This window comes from Myxine glutinosa, chromosome 2 (assembly GCF_964187855.1).
Source record: "Myxine glutinosa chromosome 2, kmMyxGlut1.1, whole genome shotgun sequence".
Lineage (NCBI taxonomy): Eukaryota > Metazoa > Chordata > Myxini > Myxiniformes > Myxinidae > Myxine > Myxine glutinosa.
In genome coordinates this window covers 137,858,680-137,877,918 of record NC_136262.1, presented here as the reverse complement: position 1 = coordinate 137,877,918, position 19,239 = coordinate 137,858,680, and the positions used below count along the sequence as shown (strand labels likewise).

Below are 19,239 nucleotides of genomic sequence, written 5' to 3'. Positions count from 1 at the left end.
TTCATTCTCTGTATTCAACAGCATTGCCATATATCTTTTCCATCTTCCTTTAATTCCATCTGGGTCGACAACGATTTGTCCCACTTCATCCTTCAAGCAACTCACCCCCATCACATCACACCTCTCTTTCGCTATGTGCTTTGCAATCCTGAATACTGCTTTCTGACCCTCTTCCGAATCCAAGCGTTCTCCGAACATTTTCCTACATGCCTCCTGCGCCTTTGCTACCTCCTTCTTTGCAGCCTGCCTGGCTGCCTTATAACTTTCATGCTCTGCTGTTTCTGCTCCCGTACCCTTCGCCTTCTGCCACTCCTTGAACTTCTTCCTCTTCTCGTCAATCCTCTTTCCAACTTCATCATCCCACCACCATGTTTCCGAGTGCCTCGGTGGTCCTTTTGTCCATCCACATACCTCACCAACGGCTCCCAACAGACTAGCTTTCATTGACATCCAACCACTTTCAAGCTCAACCACATCATCCTCTACCCTACTCAGCCTCTCTTTTAATGCCTCCCTTACTGTCACCTCTTTCAACCTCCACACCTTCATTCTCGGTTGGTACTTCACCCGCCGAGCTCTCCTCGCACCTTTCACCCTTATGTCGCAGACAACCAAGTGGTGCTGTGAAACAGCCTCCTCCCCCGGGATCACCTTTGTGTCCCGGAGGTGCCCCCTATCTCGCCTACGCCCCATCAGGTAGTCAACGGTTGTCGTCGACCCACCTGACGTGTATGTAACAAGCTTATTATCCTCTTTCTGGAACTGAGTATTACAAATCAACAAATCAGCTCCATCAGCAAACTCCAAAATGCTTTCACCTTCTCCATTTCTCACACCATATCCGTAACCCCCATGAACTCCCTCAAAACCATCCATACTCCTTCCCACATGTCCATTCAGGTCTCCTCCCACCACAACAACTTCCTCATCTTTCACGTTTTCCATCAGCTTCTCTATCGCACACCAGAACTTGTCCTTCTCTTCATCGCTTCGACCAACCTGCGGAGCATATCCCGAGATGACGTTCACCAAGAGCTTTCCAATCATCATTTTCACCATCATCAACCTATCACTCACTCTAGTCACACTCACCACACTGTCTACAAACTCCTCAGAAAACAGGACACCAACACCATTCACGCCCTCCAGGCACCCTTGCCACACAAACTTGTATTTTTGTCCCTGCCTACCCTTCACCATTTTCACACCACTTCCCTTCCATCTCGTCTCTTGCACACAACATATGTCCACTCTTCTTCTGACCAATACTTCCACCACTTCTCCTGATCTCCCTGTCATTGTCCCTACATTCCATGCCCCAAACCTCAGAAACCGATCTCCACTTCGGGCTGCACCCTGCCCATATGTAGTTGTAATTGTCATGGTTCTCCTTTTGAGGCAATGTTTTTATGGCCGGATGCCCTTCCTGACGCCAACCCTCTTAGTCGTCTCTTACGACATGCAGGGATATGGTGTACCTATTCTGACCAGGGTACACACTGGGAAACGTTTAAAACATGGAAATTCGGGGGGGGGGGGGGGGGGGCGGCATCAGCATCACGGCTGCGGTTTAAACATATTCCAACAATATCCAATAATACTATATTAAAGCGCGGCGTTACGCGCGCTGCTTGTGAGCAAGGAGGAAGCGGACAAGCGGTAACATATAAACGTCTTTATTGTAAGACTACACTGTAACACTGTACTGTCCCGGGCTGGGCGCCCGGTGTATATCATGAGGCCACGCCTACCCCTGGTGCGTGGCCACCGCCCACTTGGTGCGCGGAATGATGTCACCACGCCAGTGGGCTTTTGTGTCCGCCACACGCGCCCCCCCAGAATTCCCGCGCACCTGGAGGGCCAGTTTGCGGGGCAGACGAATGACCCGGCCGAAGCGCCCCCTGGCGATCGGCGGCGTCCGGGGTGCAGGGATGCCAGGTGGGATGCCCCTGGCTGCCCCTGGGATGGGTGCAGGACCGGGGGGCGGCGTGGCTGGGCGGTGCCGGGGGTCCGCCCGCAGGAGGGCGGCCCCGACGTGGGGGTTGGGCCACTGGCGGTGGATGGTCCACATCGAGGTGGGCCGGCTTGAGGCGGTCTACCGAAACGCGGTCAGGAGTACCGCCGATGTCCAGGGTGAAGTGCTTCGCCCCGGTCTCCAGCACGCGGAAAGGCCCGTCGTACGGGGGCCGCAGTGGTGTCCGATGGGCATCGTGGCGGACGAAGACGTACTCCGCCGTGCGAAGCTCCGGGGCGACGTGCGTCGGTGGGTGCCCGTGGCATGCCGTTGGCACCGGGGCGAACCTCTGGGCGGTCTCTTGCAGAGCGGAGCGCTGCTGTGCCGCGGACCATGGTGCCGTGGAGTCGGGGAGGAACTCGCCCGGCACCCGCAGCGGTTGCCCGAAGACCAATTCCGCCGCGGATGCGCGCAGGTCCTCCTTGGGCGCCGTCCGGAGGCCCAGCAGGACCCAGGGGAGCCTGTCGACCCAGCCGCCGTCGCGGAGGGTGGCCCGGAGCGCGGCCTTCAATGAGCGGTGAAATCGCTCACACAGGCCGTTAGCCTGGGGGTGGTAGGCCGTGGTTCGGTGCAGCCGGACCCCGAGCCCCTGCGCAACCGCCCCCCAGAGCTCCGAGGTGAACTGGGGGCCGCGGTCGGATGAGATGTCTGAGGGGGCGCCGAACCGGGCGACCCAGGTGGCGATGAAAGCCTGCGCGACATCGGCCGCCGTTGTCGACGCCAAGGGCACGGCCTCCGGCCACCGGGTGGTGCGGTCCACCATGGTGAGGACGTAGGTGAAACCCCGCGAGGGGGGCAGAGGTCCCACCAGGTCCACGTGGACGTGGTCAAACCGGCGTTCCGGCACCGTGAACGGGGCCAACGGGGCCTGGGTGTGCCGGTGCACCTTGGCGCGCTGGCACGCGAGGCACGTCCTGGCCCAGCCGCGGACGGCCTTCCGGAGGCCATGCCAGACGAACTTGTCGGCGATCAGCCTTTGGGAGTTTGACGAAGTCGGCCATGGCGATGGCGTCGCGTGTGGAAGGATCGCTCCAGCAGATCCAACGTCGAGGGTCACCAGTAAAGCGCGGCGTTACGCGCGCTGCTTGTGAGCAAGGAGGAAGCGGACAAGCGGTAACATATAAACGTCTTTATTGTAAGACTACACTGTAACACTGTACTGTCCCGGGCTGGGCGCCCGGTGTATATCATGAGGCCACGCCTACCCCTGGTGCGTGGCCACCGCCCACTTGGTGCGCGGAATGATGTCACCACGCCAGTGGGCTTTTGTGTCCGCCACAATATACTATATTTTGAATGAGATATATTCATCCGCAATTGCCCAAATACTCTTGTTACCCTTGGTACGATTGTTGCCGAATCGATGCCAATTAAATAGCTTGTCGGGTAACAAATCGAGGCCAATAAAAGATGCAGTTTTTTCCAAATCGGGGCGAATTAAGTCTGTTGTGCACATTGGTAACAGCTAATAGGTTCGGGACACAAGAGGATGTACTGATTTAGGAGTGGTCTGGTTTGTTTGTTTTGGGAAATTTGGATTTACAATTTACAGAATTTCAATTCGTTTAGCCAAATGGATTTTGATTTTGAATTTTGTGAGCGCTAGCTGAAGGTATGTGAGCTTGCAAAAAAAAGTTCAAAAACCATTGTAGGTGTTTGTAAGGAGGTTTGTTCTTTAGCTGGCAGGAATGTTGTTGCTCTTTGCTAATTCTTTTTTCTACTTTTTTACTGAAAGATAAAGAGGAGTCAAAGAAAGGATCCCCTTTGCCCAGTGGGCAGCCAACTACCATAAGCAGCAACAATGATGATAACCAGCTTTGTCCAAGCATCGACTACCCATCTCTACCTGACCTGGACCTAAGCAAGCTGACCAGCTTTCTTGGCCCACTCTCCGGAGTCAACAGCACTCAAGGTAATGTGTTTGACCAGTTTACCATCATCACAATCTTTGTTCATCAATTTGTAGTTGGACCTAATGATTTGATTCTGCACTTAATAAATCCTTCCATACTTTTTACAATATGCTTCACACTAACACTATAACTAATGTGCCTTCCTGAACTTTACAGTCTTGCACACGCTTTTGCTTGCACTCTTTTAATCATTTTCAAAGAGTATGTTGCATTTGATTTAATAGCCTGTCCCCCATGCAGCGGGACATGTGGTTGTATGCTGTCCGGGCCGCAACTTTTTACTATTTGAGCTTTTCTCAAATTTTCAACAAAGCTTTATTTTGAGAATATGAAGAAGACAAATCAATAATTTTGTCAAAAGGTCAGCATCATCTAAAATCATCAATTTTCATCCAATTGACCTGAAATTTTCATTTATTTTGAGCGTTGTCATCAAATGTTCAACATAGTGCCGTGTTCCCGGGGGGATAAATATATCCCCCAAGGTGACGAATGGCCGATCGGGCTTAAACTCTGAGGCGGTCAATCAAACAATGGCGGCTCTTCTCTACACTCGCAGGAGCAGAGGGTGTTGAACTTACCTGCACAGTCGGACGCGAAGTGGGTTTTCCGAACCACCATCAAATAAAAGGGACAGGACAAGGAATTAAAATTCAACAATTAACGGGTTGAATAAAAGAAATGCAGGATAACAGAAAATGTGCGGTAAACTAAAATTCCTAATTGGGGCGCCCCCACACGGACTCGTAAAACAGACACAGGGATAATTAAATAACGAAAGTAAAAAATGTGTGTGTATGTGATGCGTTTACCTGCACTCCGCCTGGCGTCCGGGGCCGTCAAAGATCCCATGGCCCTGCGCGGGTAAAACACACGCCTTGGCGCGAAGTCCGTTCACCACCAGCCGCCGAGCGCGAAGCGAGCAGGCCCTCGCTCCTTCCTCACCGTCCGCTCCACAAAGCACCTAGGTGAGACAGGAGAAGGATGCGTCCGCCAAGAGTGTGCACGAACTGCGACTACTTGCGATGCCACCCAGAGTCCAGAGAGTACGAAATGCGACCGCTCGTATTGAATGTCCGAAACAAGAGAGAGTGCACAAACTGCAACCGCCTGCCACGAACGTCGAAACCAAGAGAGGAATAATAAAATGCGACTGTTCGTTTATGAAGGCCAGCCCAGAGAGAGAGAAAATGGTGGTACTCAGCCTTTTTGTTCCCCAGTCTCGAACGTCATCTGATGACGTCTGCGCACGCTCCAATCAAAGAGTCCATCTTAGCAGTCCATCGCCCTGACCAATCATCACCTCTCGGGGCGGGGCCCTACTGCTCTGCTTGCTTGGTGTTGTGATGACTCGGCTGGGTGCGTCGGTGGTACCTGAATGTCCTGGTTCCGGGTACTTTATTTAGTGTTTATTTAGTATTAGGGCGGAGTGCACGGCTGGTGTGGTGTGTGCTATAAGGAACAAAGGAAAAACCACAGAGGCAATTTACATACAGGAAATTACCCTTATACCCTACCTAATTAACATAGCTTTACCCCTCTTATGGAGACAATTATACAACCTTACGCGACATCTGGTCCAACAGATTCTCTACTTAATTACATGGGTGTTTCTTCTTCTTCACAACTGTCGGAGCACATGACTACCCTATACAATCCTATCTGGCCCGAAGGTATTTCATTGGTACCCCCCACAAACATAACAATAGCTTTATTATGGGAACATGGAGAAGATAAATTGATCTTTGGGTCAAAAGGTTAAAGGTCAGCATCACATAAAATCGTCATCCGATTGACCTGAAATTTGAAGAATTTGCATATTGGGTCACTGAAGTCTATTGCTTTTGAGGTCAAAAGGTCAAGATAACCCAAAATCGTCCATTTTTTGTATTTTGTTTTTAGATGTTATTGTCATGTTTAGCATGTGGAAGAAAAAAGTCTGAATACAAGCGGAGCGGATGGGCTTTGCCTTTTCAGATGCTTTCTAGTATTTAATTTGAAATAATTTGGTCTACATGCTTGAAGAAATGTTGCACTCCGATGAGCAACTGCGGTCCGTTGAGCCAGAAAACTACTCACCCAGTACATTAACGCAGAGGTTCACATCACAAAAATTATAAGGTGATTGAATTTTCTTTTTTGAAGAATCACCTTGCTATCAGTTGTGGCAGAAACCCTCATTCATTCTGGTGGCTTAACTTAAACTTGCATTGCTCAAATACCTTTTTTAGTCTGCCAGACAACTCTGAAATGTTACTGCACCAGCGAATCTTTGGCTGCACAAGTTTTATGGTTGTACGAGTTGTCGTAGTAAAAGTAACCAACGCCCCTACTCCACCACCATCCGCCCACCCCCTTCCTCCTCCCTCCGCCCCCCCCCCCCCTCACACGCTGGTATACACTCCACATTGTGTGCACACTCTGCTCTGCCACATTTTCTTATGCCACATAACCTCGGTGAACCCCGCCCCTGCCGGCGCCCTTGGTGAGCCCCACCCTGCCTGGTGCCCTCAGCAAACCACGCATAGCCCGGTGTGCTCTGCGAACCCCGCCTCTCCCGGTGCGCTCTGCGAAGCCCGCCTCGCCCGGTGCGCTCTGCGAAGCCCGCCTCGCCCGGTGCGCTCTGCGAAGCCCGCCTCGCCCGGTGCGCTCTGCGAAGCCCGCCTCGCCCGGTGCGCTCTGCGAAGCCCGCCTCGCCCGGTGCGCTCTGCGAAGCCCGCCTCGCCCGGTGCGCTCTGCGAACCCCGCCTCGCCCGGTGCGCTCTGCGAACCCCGCCTCGCCCGGTGCGCTCTGCGAACCCCGCCTCGCCCGGTGCGCTCTGCGAACACCGCCTCGCCCGGTGCGCTCTGCGAACCCTGCCCCGACCGGTGCGCTCGGCGAACCCCGCCCCAACAGGTGAAACGCTCCGTGTGCTCGGCGCGCTGGGAGCGTTTGAGGCATGTGAGGAGCATGGGAGCCTCACATGCACGCTCTTTTGCACTGTTGAGCTATGTGCAATTTCCATTGTCGGAAATTCTGTGGAATACCAATTGAAGTGCAATTTCGGAGGTTATTTTTTACGCATGCATAAAATAGGTATTACACAAGCGTATAACATACATTGTTAAGTTCGCAGAGTTCATGATCGTGCTTTTCTAGCTACCATTATTATTGTAATACAATTGTTTTTTTTTACTTGTTGAAGGATTTGTTGAAGTTGAAGAAAATTACTTGTTGAAGAAAATCGTTATGGAAGGATTTGGGATTTTTTGAGAATTAGTGCTGCCTTTTCAGAAACTATATTTTGTGCTCATCACGATTGTTTCTGGGTGCAATGAATTGACCACAAAATGTGGGTTAGCAGCATCTGTAGACCAAACCAAGGCAGTCTGAAGTTGTTAAGAATTCATTTTCCCAAACAGGAGTTGAGAAAGTCTAAATATACCGCCATGAGAAACGTGGTCATGGTGACGTTTGTCATTACGTACTCGTGCATTACATTACCAGAACCAAAGGGTACATATCGTGCAAGTCGATACTACCGCCAACAATTTATTGCTTGCCAGCTTTCCGATGTCTTCTCGCACCATTTCCGTTAGATCCATATCTTGTTTGATCGCATGTTTCCATGATTGACGTTGTCTTCCTTTGCATATTTTCCATTTTTGAGTGTCCATAACAGTGTTTGTTTCGTAATTTTAGAATCGTCCATTCTGAACAGGTGTTCAGTCGAGCAGAGACGGCATTGACATATTGTGACACTGATTGGTTCCATGTTTGTTATTTGATGCACTTCAGTATTCATTCTATCCAGATACCTTGTATGCAATATTTTGCATAGGCAACGTTGATGAATGATACCTTGTATGCAATGACTGGCAAAGGTGACTTGTTGTAGCCTTTAAGAGCCCTGGGTGTTTCTGAACGATACACGTGGAGTGGTATCAACTTGAAATCCTTTCACAGCATTCGCTCCAAGTAAGAGTGTACGACTGTACGTCTATCTTTTGAACTTTTGAATCCGGGCATGCTTTTTTCTTCTTTGGAAATGAAAGTCCTTGCGGGAATTCGTTTCCAAAATAATCCCATTTCGTCAACGTTGAAAACTTGATGAGGAGAATATTCCCCAATTGAAGAGGAAAAAGCTTCGCTGCTTCATTATTCGTGCTCGCAGCCTTGTCCGTCACTTTAATGTTGTGCAAGTTTGATCCCCTTTTAAACTTTTTGAACCATCTTTGACTTGCATTGAATGTTTCAGATTGTGATGATTCACCCATTGTTCTCTTTAAATCTTTAAACAAACATTTGGCTTTCTCTTGAATTAACATCCGGCTCACCTGGCACCGACGGTGACTTTGTTCTTCTATCCAGATGTTAAACTCTATTTCAATCATCAATACATTTTGAGTATCCCTCCCTAATATAGTCGCAGTTAAAGGAGTTGCACCTTGAGCACACCTTGATTTTTATTTTATTTTTCTGCATCTCGGCAAATCGCTCTCACCGTCGAGGAAGCCAAGGAAAGAGCACAGCCGACAGCAGCATGGCTTTGCCCATTCTCAAAACGTTTCAAAATTTACAATTTCATTTGAAGGGAAATGCTTTGTTCCTTTTTCTGGGCTTCAACATTTCAAACTTTTAGGCACAAATGAAATTGCAATAAAAAGTATCATCACCTCATTCATCAACCTGTACAGACTGGACGTGTTCAGAATATGTTAAGCAGGAAGAACAAACAGTAAATGGTTCGACGTGAGTTCCCATGTGGTGTAGACTAGAACTGTTTGTGGGTCTTTACATCGCTTTCATAACTTTATTTATCACATCTCTCATCTCTGGTACGTTTACCTGAATATTTATTTGTTAAAATAAAAAACGATCCAAAGGCACCTTCTTTTTGAGGGTTTATGCAGTACGTACTATACTGTACTATTCTGTACTGTCTGTGCAAATATCCACTGTGCTCTAACATCAGGTTAAATGGAATACCTGGAGCGGCGCTAATGGAGTGGAATGTAAATTTAGATGAACTGTAGTACTGGGTAGTGCCTTGGATTTTGTGGAATACCGATTCATACGGATGGTCACTCAACTCTCTGGACATGCTGATGCTCCTCTCCAAGCAATGGTTGGAGTCCTTAAACTTCAAAAAATCGGTCATGACTATCTCCTTGGACATGTCACTGATCTGATCTAAAATGCTTGAAAAAAGGTCGATTTGCTGGCACATTTAATTTTTTTGGTTGGCAAATCGTTGATGCTTTTCTTTTGCCTTTATTCTTCAAACATTTTTTGCATTGCACTCCTAAGTGTTTGTTCATAATAACAAAAAGTATTCCTTGCAGATGCACCGTCATTGAACAAGGAGCAAACTCCAAACCAGGATGCCATGAATCCTCAGACTGGTGATCTGCAAGAGCATCAGGGAAGCAAAGACGATGGAATGTCACCTTGTGCTGATCCTGGGCCTGGATCTCATATCAGCACGATGCAAGGCAAGCACTTTTGCAAAGTTTCACTGCTGTGATGGATATTTATTTCGACTATTTTTTAGTTAATGTCGTGACACAAGATTAACGATGTTTGCTGACATCTTTCCCTCCCCCACCCCCTCTTTCTTTTCCCCTTTTTTCCACCTGGCATAACTTCCTTCCCCTAGGTCTTGCTAACTTATTGAATGCTGTCAGCCAAGCAAGCCAGGAGCCTCGATTGGTGGAGGATTCCACAAGTAACCAGAGTTCCCACCCTGCCTTGCGACAGGTTCAGCAAGCTGGAAATCAACTTTGGAAATTGGCCTGGGACGAATCGATTCCTGATAGCCCTGCCTCTCTGGAATTTGCCCAACATGGCCCCAGCAAATCACAAGAGCCACACCCTTCAGTTGATACTGGGTGGGCTTCAGGTAGTAGCTTCTTATCAGAACAACCTCACAGCCCCACAGCAAAAGAACAGGTGGATAACAACCCTTTGTGCTCAGATGAACTTCCTTCTGACAGCCTGGAGAAAAGGATAAACAGCTTCCTCCAGGGAAACCCTAATTTTCAGCCCTTAGAACTTGATCTTTCAACAGTAGTTTCGAGCAGCAGTCCATGCAAACCGGATGTCTCTGACACTATGCTGTCCCCTGTTATGGAAAGGCCTCAGCCTATCCCATGCCTGGGTATGGACAATCCATCACCTATTCCTTGCATTAATACTGGAAGGCAAATACCTTTCTTGCTTCCTGGCAAGGTGTCTCCAAGTCCCAACCTCTTGGGGCTAACAGATATGCCAGAGGACAGTGTTGGGTCTGTTACTGATGATGGAAACTGTGGCACGCCAACTCAGGATGAACCAGCAGATGTTGGCCCCCCATCTTCGCAACAGCCCTCAAGCTCAACAGTTTCTATGCATGAGTGGTCGCATCCACCTGTCACATCAAGCCAAACTATGATTACAGCATCTGACCAGTACCACCCAGCAGGTAGAGGTGATGTCAGCCCCATCATGAAAGGATGCTTATCACCAGCTGCACATTTTACAAATCAGGAAACCTCTGTATTAGAGCAAAGTCAGCAAGGAGGTGTATCTATCCCTCCGAATCTCCTTCGTTTAATGGATATGTGCAGCAGAAAAAACAATTTTGAACCTAGTCCTATGCCTGCTACTGAGTTAGACAGAGACAGTACTGCTACTCATTCTGACAAGTGGTCTGCTCAGATCCAAACATCAAGCCAGTCATCTTGGGAAGACCGGTTAGGTGGTCCTCCTGTCTCCTATTCCATTCCTGCCACATCTACCTTTACTTCTACTTCATCATACTTACCACATAATCTGTCCGACCTATCTTCAGTCAGTAAAACTGTTTCCCTCGAAATAGAATCCTCCAAGCCAAATGTCCATTTTCAAGGTCATTTGCAGCATCCTCCTCAACACCCCTCCAATGAAAGTCCTGAAGTCAGAGCCCCTTGTGATTCTGGTAAAATATCATCTCAAGGTTATGATTTGCCTGAAGGGATTCACCCACCTCCTCCCCCTCCTCCCCCTCTCCCTCTTCCTCCTCTTCCTCCACCTCCGTTTATGGCTCCTCTATTTCCATTCTTAGCAAACAGTAAGGCAGAATCTTCTTTTGTTGCAACAAGCCAGAGTTTCATGCAGAGCTCTCTTTCATCCAGACCACTTGTCTCAACCTTTTTGCCTCATCCACATGACAACTCAAGGTCTACTCCTGTTATGCCATCATCTGTAGCACAACCTGTCCCACTAACACCTCCCCTTTTGCCTCTGCCCTTGCCAGAGATGTTGAACATACCTCCTCCGCCCCTAATCCCTCCCCCCCCTTCTTCACCACAAAATGCTCCTCCATTACCAAGCTCTAGAAATAACCTGCTGCTGCCCCCACTACCTCCAGGGCTTCCAAATTTCCCTCCATTGCCAATTCATCCTTCCCAAATTGCCCATGGAGTTGGCCAGATGCCAATGCCGCCTCGACCAAGGCATTTATCTGCTGGCTTTGTCATGCGTTCTCCCCTACCAAGAGGCCCAATTCCTATGCAACATGATGGTCCTCCTCGCAGTCCTTTCTTTGGAGCAGGTTCCTGGCTCCATGACTATCCTTCAGAGCCAAAACATGATTTGCTCAATTCCGATTCTGATTACGAGCGCTTCCCTGTTGGTTGTCGGGACTCGGGCACGAGTGCAAAGCACAATACAACTCAAAGTCCAGTGCACATAAAGAATGTTTCGAGTGAAGAGGTGCATCTAAGGGAATCTGTTCAATCGAGCAGCTTGTTGCACTCGTCTGAGAGAATACACAAATCTCAGAGCATGGAGACAACAGGTGGAGCAGATTCAGTCAGTAGAGGTGGATGCGAAGGAGAAAGAGGAGAACTGGAGCTTGATAAAGATGAAAGATGCTTGCCACCTTCATTCCAAGCCTTGGGAGAGCAACACAAGTGGCCATCAAATCAACGACATAGCAATTACCATCAACGCCACCACTTAGGTAACATGCCAGACAGTGGTCGTGGGCGGATGAGAATGTCGTCACCACCACCATATCAACATGGACTGCTCACAACGCCCATGTCACACCCGAGCCCGAGGCACATGATTACGAATGATGGTCGGTTCCCCAGGCCTGAGTTTTATCCTCAAGGTCCACCTCCTGATAGGGCACAGTTTAGGGGAAGTTGGAAAAGGCCACCATACCCTTTTGTTTCCCAACCACACTTGCCACCAAAACGACCCTTCTTACCACATTACAGGTATTGATGCAGTGATTGATGGCGATAAATAGAAAATGAAGCAAAAAGTCTCCTTACTGTGGTGTCATTTTTGTGTGTCTGTATGGTTGCCATGCAGCCAGCTCCATTTTATTTCTGAACGAGATTCAATTGATATGCAGCACACCCTGATACGTGTCCTTTCACTTTTCACATGCCCCGCTCGGATATAAAACATGTTTGTATATATATATATATATATATATTTTTCAAAAACGACTTGCGTGGGAAAAAATTATTTTCTCTCCTTTGCCACTTCAATGTGAAGAATTTACTGTTTATTTTTCTTTGCCCATGTCTTGCTGTTTGACCAAATCGTTTTTGTTTGAAAACCTTCAGCTGCAAGATTGCAAATCTACCCCCCCCCCCCCCCCCCCCAGTAGAAGTGCTCTACATTTCTACATATTTGATTTTGTAGTCCGATGGTCTCGTAACTCCACTGGGTAGCCTTGCTTTTTAACTACAGAGCCTTTTTACACTGCTAGGGTGTGCTGTGTTCGTGTCATCAATACTTGAAATTTTATTTACCCACATGTGAGTTATTAGAGCAACAGTTGATGCTGTGAACAGCTTCATTTTGCTGAATGTAAATATGTTTGCCTACCATTTTCGAATCATTATGCTTTTGTCAAGGATGCTGGTTAGCTTCTTCGCCCATTCATTTGGAATGCATCACATTTATTAAAGTACTACGTTATGTCTGGTATTACAGTTCAGTGCAATATGGTGCATTTTGCGCATAGGTTGAAAAATATAGCAGTTTTTCCAACTAGTATAAATACAGCATTGTGTTTCCAATGCTTATTTGAATTTGCAGATATTATGGCCAAGTAAAAAAAAAAAAAAAAAAAAAAAAAACTTTCTCCTCTCTATCCGGCCCCATTTCATTGTACTTGGTGAAAATTTTTGTATTTTTTTTGGTCAATTAAGTTGAGGCTCGTGTAAGAGCTAACACATAGAACATACACTACATGGCCAAAAGTATGTGGACACCCAAGCATCACACCCATATGTGCTCGTTGAACATCTCATTCCAAAATCATGGGCATTAATATGGAGTTGGTCCCCCCTTTGCTGCTATAACAGCCTCCACTCTTCTGGGAAGGTTTTCCACGAGATGTTAGAACATTGCTGCGGGGATTTTTTTCCATTCAGCCACAAGAGCATTAGTGAGGTCGGGCGCTGATGTTGGGCGATTAGGCCTGGCTCGCAGTCGGCGTTCCAATTCATCCCAAAGGTGTTTGATGGGGTTGCGGTCAGTGCTCTGTGCAGGCCAGTCAAGTTCTTCCACACCAATCTCGACAAACCATTTCTGTATGGACCTTGCTTTGTGCACGGGGGCACTGTCATGCTGAAACAGGAATGAGCCTTCCCCAAACTGTTGCCACAAACTTGGAAGCACACAATCATCCAGAATGTCATTGTATGCTGTAGCGTTAAGATTTCCATTTGCTGGAACCTAGCCTAGCCCGAACCATGAAAAACAGCCCCAGACCATTATTCCTCCTCCACCAAACTTTAGAGTTGGCACTATGCATTCGGGCAGGTAGCGTTCTCCTGGCATCCGCCAAACCCAGATTCGTCCGTCGGACTGCTCGATGGTGAAGCGTGATCCACTGCTCCAGAGTCCAATGGCGGCGAGCTTGACACAACTCCAGCCAACGCTTGGTATTGCGCATGGTGATCTTAGGCTTGTGTGCGGCTGCTCGGCCATGGAAACCCATTTCATGAAGCTCCCGACGAACAGTTGTTGTGTTGATGTTGCTTCCAGAGGCAGTTTGGAACTCGGTCGTGAGTGTTGCAACTGAGGACAGTCGATTTGTCGGAGCTACGCGCTTCAGCACTCGGCGGTCCCGTTTTGTAAGCTTGTGTTCTGTGACCTGCCACTTCGCGGCTGAGCTGTTGTTTGTCCTAGACGTTTTCACTTCACAATAGCAGCACTTACAGTTGACCAGGGCAGCTCGAGCAAGGCAGAAATTTGACGAACTGACTTGTTGGAAAGTTGGCATCCTATGACGGTGCCACGTTGAAATTCACTGAGCTCTTCAGTACGGCCCATTCAACTGCCAATGTTTGTCTATGGAGATTGCATGGCTGTGTGCTTGATTATATATATACCTGTCAGCAATGGTGTGGCTGAAACAGCCAAATCCACTAATTAGAAGGGGTGTCCGCATACTTTTGGCCATTTAGTGCATAATAGTGCATAATAATATTTTGCATAATAATATTTTATCCAGGAGTGAAAGGGCTTCAGAATCGGCTTCATCACGGGAGATTCCAATGATTCTGGAAGCTTTGGTTTCAAGTGCGTGAAGCCTAGCTTGGTGTGAGGCAGAAGCACCAGCCCAGAGGGGAGAGCAGTATTCCATCAAGCTTTGGATGAAAGCTTTGTTTGTGATGAGGAGCGATGACTTTGCTGATAATTGGGAGAAGGCTTGAGCAAAAATTGTGACGGAGAGATAATAGAGGGAGTGGGAGACAAGAGGGGTTGAGAGAGGGAAACACAACAGCATGGAACATTGGAAAAGGGACATCGGGAGATCTGTGGAAGGGAGAGGGTTGTGGTGGGGTACACCGGATAAACAAGATGGACACCACATTAATTTTCAGGAAAGAAATCGGAATTTAATGAAGGTGGATTTGCGGTGTATTATTGGATCAAGGTTTTGGATAAGGAGATTAAAGAAAAGATCAAGGTTTTGGATGGGGAAAGATAAGAGATGGTGGTGAACAGCTGTTTTGAAGACCTGGGGGGTGGGGGGGGGGGGGTTAAGAGGAGTGGGATTGAAGAGTGTGAGTTTGTTCCAGAGGAGGGAAAAAAGGAATGAAAGAGAAGTTGAGCAGAGAGTCTTGATTTTGGCAGTTTCACCAGAAGAGGGTTGCAGGTAGCTCTTATGTACCTGAAAGAATATTTGGGGGACAGAGCACTGACAGAGCTGGGGGAGCAAGGCCTGAGAGGAGTCGGGGGGGGAGACGGAAAGACCAGCAATCTGCCTGCGTTGAGAGAGTGAAAGGGCTTCAGAATCGGCTTCATCACGGGAGATTCCAATGATTCTGGAAGCTTTGGTTTCAAGTGCGTGAAGCCTAGCTTGGTGTGAGGCAGAACCACCAGCCCAGAGGGGAGAGCAGTATTCCATCAAGCTTCGGATGAAAGCTTTGTTTGTGATGAGGAGCTCAGTAATGCCAAGAAAGTACTTTGCACGACGGAGCATGCCCAGTCGGTGACTGGCTTTGGAGGTCAGCTTCGAAATATGGTTTTCCCAGGAAAGATCATGGCAGATAGTGAGACCCAAAGCTTGAGTGACAGAACTTCTTCAAGAGGATTCTTGAGAAAGTATATGGGAGGGTTTTCCTGCCGGTCTTTTCGGAGAAACAAAGTGCGTGTGAGATTTGTCAGGATTGAAAGACATGTTCCACTTGTTTGACCAGTTTGTGATTTTATCCAGGTCTGCAGAGAGTGAAGAGGCTTCTGCCTGCCAATCTGAGCGTTGATATATGGAGCGGCAGAAAGTGGAGTCATCAGCAAGGAGATAGAGAGGATCTTCCAGAGTCGGAGAGATAATTAATGAAGACCAGATATTTGTAGACCAGATATCATTTCCTGTATATTGAATTTGTTTTGACCATAATTTTCTGCATACATTGCTAAAACTATCTGTAAAACTTAAAATTTTAATTTAGTGTGCTGATGTATATGTGTATATGTGTGTATATATATATATGTATATATATATATGTATACACATACATACATACATACATACATACATACATACATACATACATACATACATACATAGTCACGTGAAAAAGTAAGTACACCCCATGTAAAGTTTTGACTTTTTAAACATATTTCAACATACAGCTATTTCATCTTCATTTCAACAATATTGATAGATAAAGGTGATATAATATAACAAATATCATGAAACATTTACATTTTGTAGTCCATTGTATAATTTAAATAAACATAAATGCTAATTTTGAATGTGGAAAAAGTAAGTACACCCCTACATGTATCACTACATCAAATACCTAAAATTAGAATCAGGTGCACCAGCTCAGGTGAAAATGATTAGCACATCGTTAGAGAGGATCTTGGAGGAACCTGTCTTATTTAAACCTCAGACATTTAGTTTGGTTTGCTCTTTGTTGTTGAAGTGTGCGGCATCACCATGCCTAAATCAAAAGAGCTCTCTGATGTCTTCATAAAGAAGGTATAGATGCCTACGAGTCTGGGAAGGGATTTAAAAAGATCTCCAAACAATTTGAAATCAATCATTCGACTGTCCGGAAGATCATCTACAAGTGGAGAAGATTCCAAACAACTGCCAACTTGTTCAGGCCAGGCCGCCCCAGCAAGTTCAGCCCGAGAGCAGACCGCAAGATGCGGAAAGAAGTCTCCAAGAACCCCAGAATGTCATCATGGGACCTATAGGTAGCTCTTACTACTGTTGATGTCAAAGTGCACGAGTCTACCATTAGAAAGAGGCTGCACAAATTTGATCTACATGGGAGGTGTGCCAGGAGGAAACCTTTGCTGTCCAGAAAGAACATCATGGCAAGACTAAAGTTTGCCAATGAACACCTCGGCAAAGACAATCACTTCTGGAACAATGTGCTCTGGACAGATGAGTCAAAGGTAGAGCTATTTGGCCACAGTACCAGAAGACGTGTTTGGCGAAAACCAAAGACAGCATTTGACCACAAGAACCTGATGCCAACTGTAAAGCATGGTTGTGGAAATATTATCGTTTGGGGCAGCTTTGCTGCATCAGGGCCTGGGCAGCTCACCATCATAGAATCCACGATGAATTCTTCATTGTACCAGAGGGTGCTTGAGAATAATGTGAGGCCATCTGTCGGAAAGTTGAAGCTCAACCGAAGGTGGACCTTGCATCATGACAATGACCCTAAACATACCAGTAAATCCACCAAGGAATGGCTGAAAAGAAAGAAATGGAGGGTTCTGGAATGGCGAAGTCAAAGCCCGGATGTAACTCCCATTGAGATGTTGTGGGGGGATTTGAAACGAGCTGTGCATGCAAGAAACCCCTCAAACATCGCACAGCTGAAAGAATTCTGCATGGAGGAGTGGGAAAAATTTCTCCCAGTCGATGTCAGAGACTGGTAGACAGTTAAAAGAAACGCCTACTTGAGGTTGTTTCTGCCAAAGGGGACAATACTACCTATTAGAGCCAAAGGTGTACTTACTGTTTCCACATGCGAAATTTGCATTTGTTTATTTAAATTATACAATGGACTACAAAATGTAAATGTTTCATGATATTTGTTATATTATATCACCTTTATCTATCAATATTGTTGAAATGAAGATGAAATAGCTGTATGTTGAAATATGTTGAAAAAGTCAAAACTTTACATGGGGTGTACTTACTTTTTCATGTGACTGTATATATATATATATATATTCTTTTTTTGATGTAACATACTCCACAAAGAATTGGTGCTGCCAAAGTAGTTTTGTTGCAAGGGTAATACTGGGTGGTTTGCCATTGCCTTCCCAGCATTGTTTGTTCGTGCTCTATCCTTTTAAATGTTGAGCATCAAGCAGGTAAGCAGCATGTACCATTTTAAAGTCTTTATTATGACTCAGCCGGGGTCTAATCATTACGCCACCGTGTCTGATCATTTAGATACAATGTCCTCCATAAGTATTGGAACAGTGAAGTCAAATTTGTTATTAATGCGATATCCTCAATAAATTTGGATTTGAGATCAAAAGACGAATATGATGCAAAAGTACAAAAGTTCAGCTTTTATTTCTTGGTAATTATGTACACATGTATATGTTTTACCATTGTAGAACAATGACACTTTTATGTTCAGCCCCCCCCCCCCTCCCATTCTATCAATAATTGAATCAATTAATCATGTCGAGTCTCCACGGGCAAACATTTTTTCTGCCTCTGTGCATTTTAGGTAAACATAAGTATTGGAACAAATGACTTACAGGTGTTTCTCTTGGTGCTGAGGTGTTTCTTGTTGCATTGATTGTTCACACATAAAAGCTGTGAATGTCCAGTCTTGTTTTTTGCCTTTGTTTTTGCCTTTGGAGTCAGTAGGCATAAACCAACATGAAGACCAGAGAGCTTTCTATGAAAGAACATCAAGCAATTTGGAAGTTGAAAGAACAGAAGAATTCAATTAGAACCATAGCACAGGAATTGGCCAAACAAATAAAACAATTTGGAATATCTGGAAAAATAAATAAACCACTCATGTATTTAGCAATGGATAACGGCCAGGTCGGCCAAGTTGAAAACGACTGCAGTTGATGACAGAAAAATCATCAGAGCTGTGAAGAAGAACCCTAAAACAACTGTCAGCGATGTCATCAACAACCTCCAGAGTGCAGGGTGAAAGTCTCACAATCTACCGTTCACAGAGGACATTGGCAGCAGAATTACAAAGGCTACACTGCAAGATGCACCAAAAACTCTCAAAATAGAACAAACTCATCAGCACCAAAAATAGGAAGGCCAGATTCTAATTTGCCAAGAAGTACATAGGTGAGCCTGTGAGTTCTAGAACAAAGTTGTATGGACAGAGGAGACCAAGAAAACCTTTACCAAAGTGATGGAAAGGTGAAAGTGTGGAGAAAGGAAGGAACTGCATGTGATGCAAAGCACACTACCTTATCTGTGAAGCATGGTGGAGGTAGTGTCATGGTTAGGCTTACATGGCTGCCTCTGGAACTGGCTCATTCATCTTTATTGATGATGGCAGCAGCAGAATGATTTCGGAAGTGTACAGAAACATTTTGTCTGCCTATGTACAAGAAAATTCCTCCAACCTCATTGGGAGGCACTTCGCCATGAAGCAAGACAACGACCCAAAACACACTACCAATGCAACCAGAGTTCATCAGGGGAGAAAGTGGAAGGTTCTAGACTGGCCAAGTCAATATCCTGATTTAAATGCAATAGAGCAGCAATTCACTTTCTGAAGAAGAGACTAAAGTCAGAAACCCCCAAAACAAACAACTGAAAATGGCTGCAGTAAACGCTTGGCAAAACCTCTCAAAGGAAGATAACAAGAGTT

The 19,239-nt window shown here is 46.5% G+C and overlaps 1 protein-coding gene across 3 annotated transcripts in view; it reads left to right on the top strand.

Moving 5' to 3' along the window:
• Positions 1 to 19,239, top strand: part of RPRD2 (regulation of nuclear pre-mRNA domain containing 2) — a 196,737-nt gene that overhangs the window by 163,095 nt on the left and 14,403 nt on the right. For all 3 annotated transcript variants that reach the window (XM_078771718.1, XM_068107064.2, XM_068107063.2), the window contains exons 8-10: positions 3,750 to 3,926; positions 9,253 to 9,402; positions 9,567 to 12,153. In XM_078771718.1, coding sequence (XP_078627844.1) covers positions 3,750 to 3,926; positions 9,253 to 9,402; positions 9,567 to 12,153 — 2,914 coding nt within the window. The remainder of the gene's footprint in view (positions 1 to 3,749; positions 3,927 to 9,252; positions 9,403 to 9,566; positions 12,154 to 19,239) is intronic.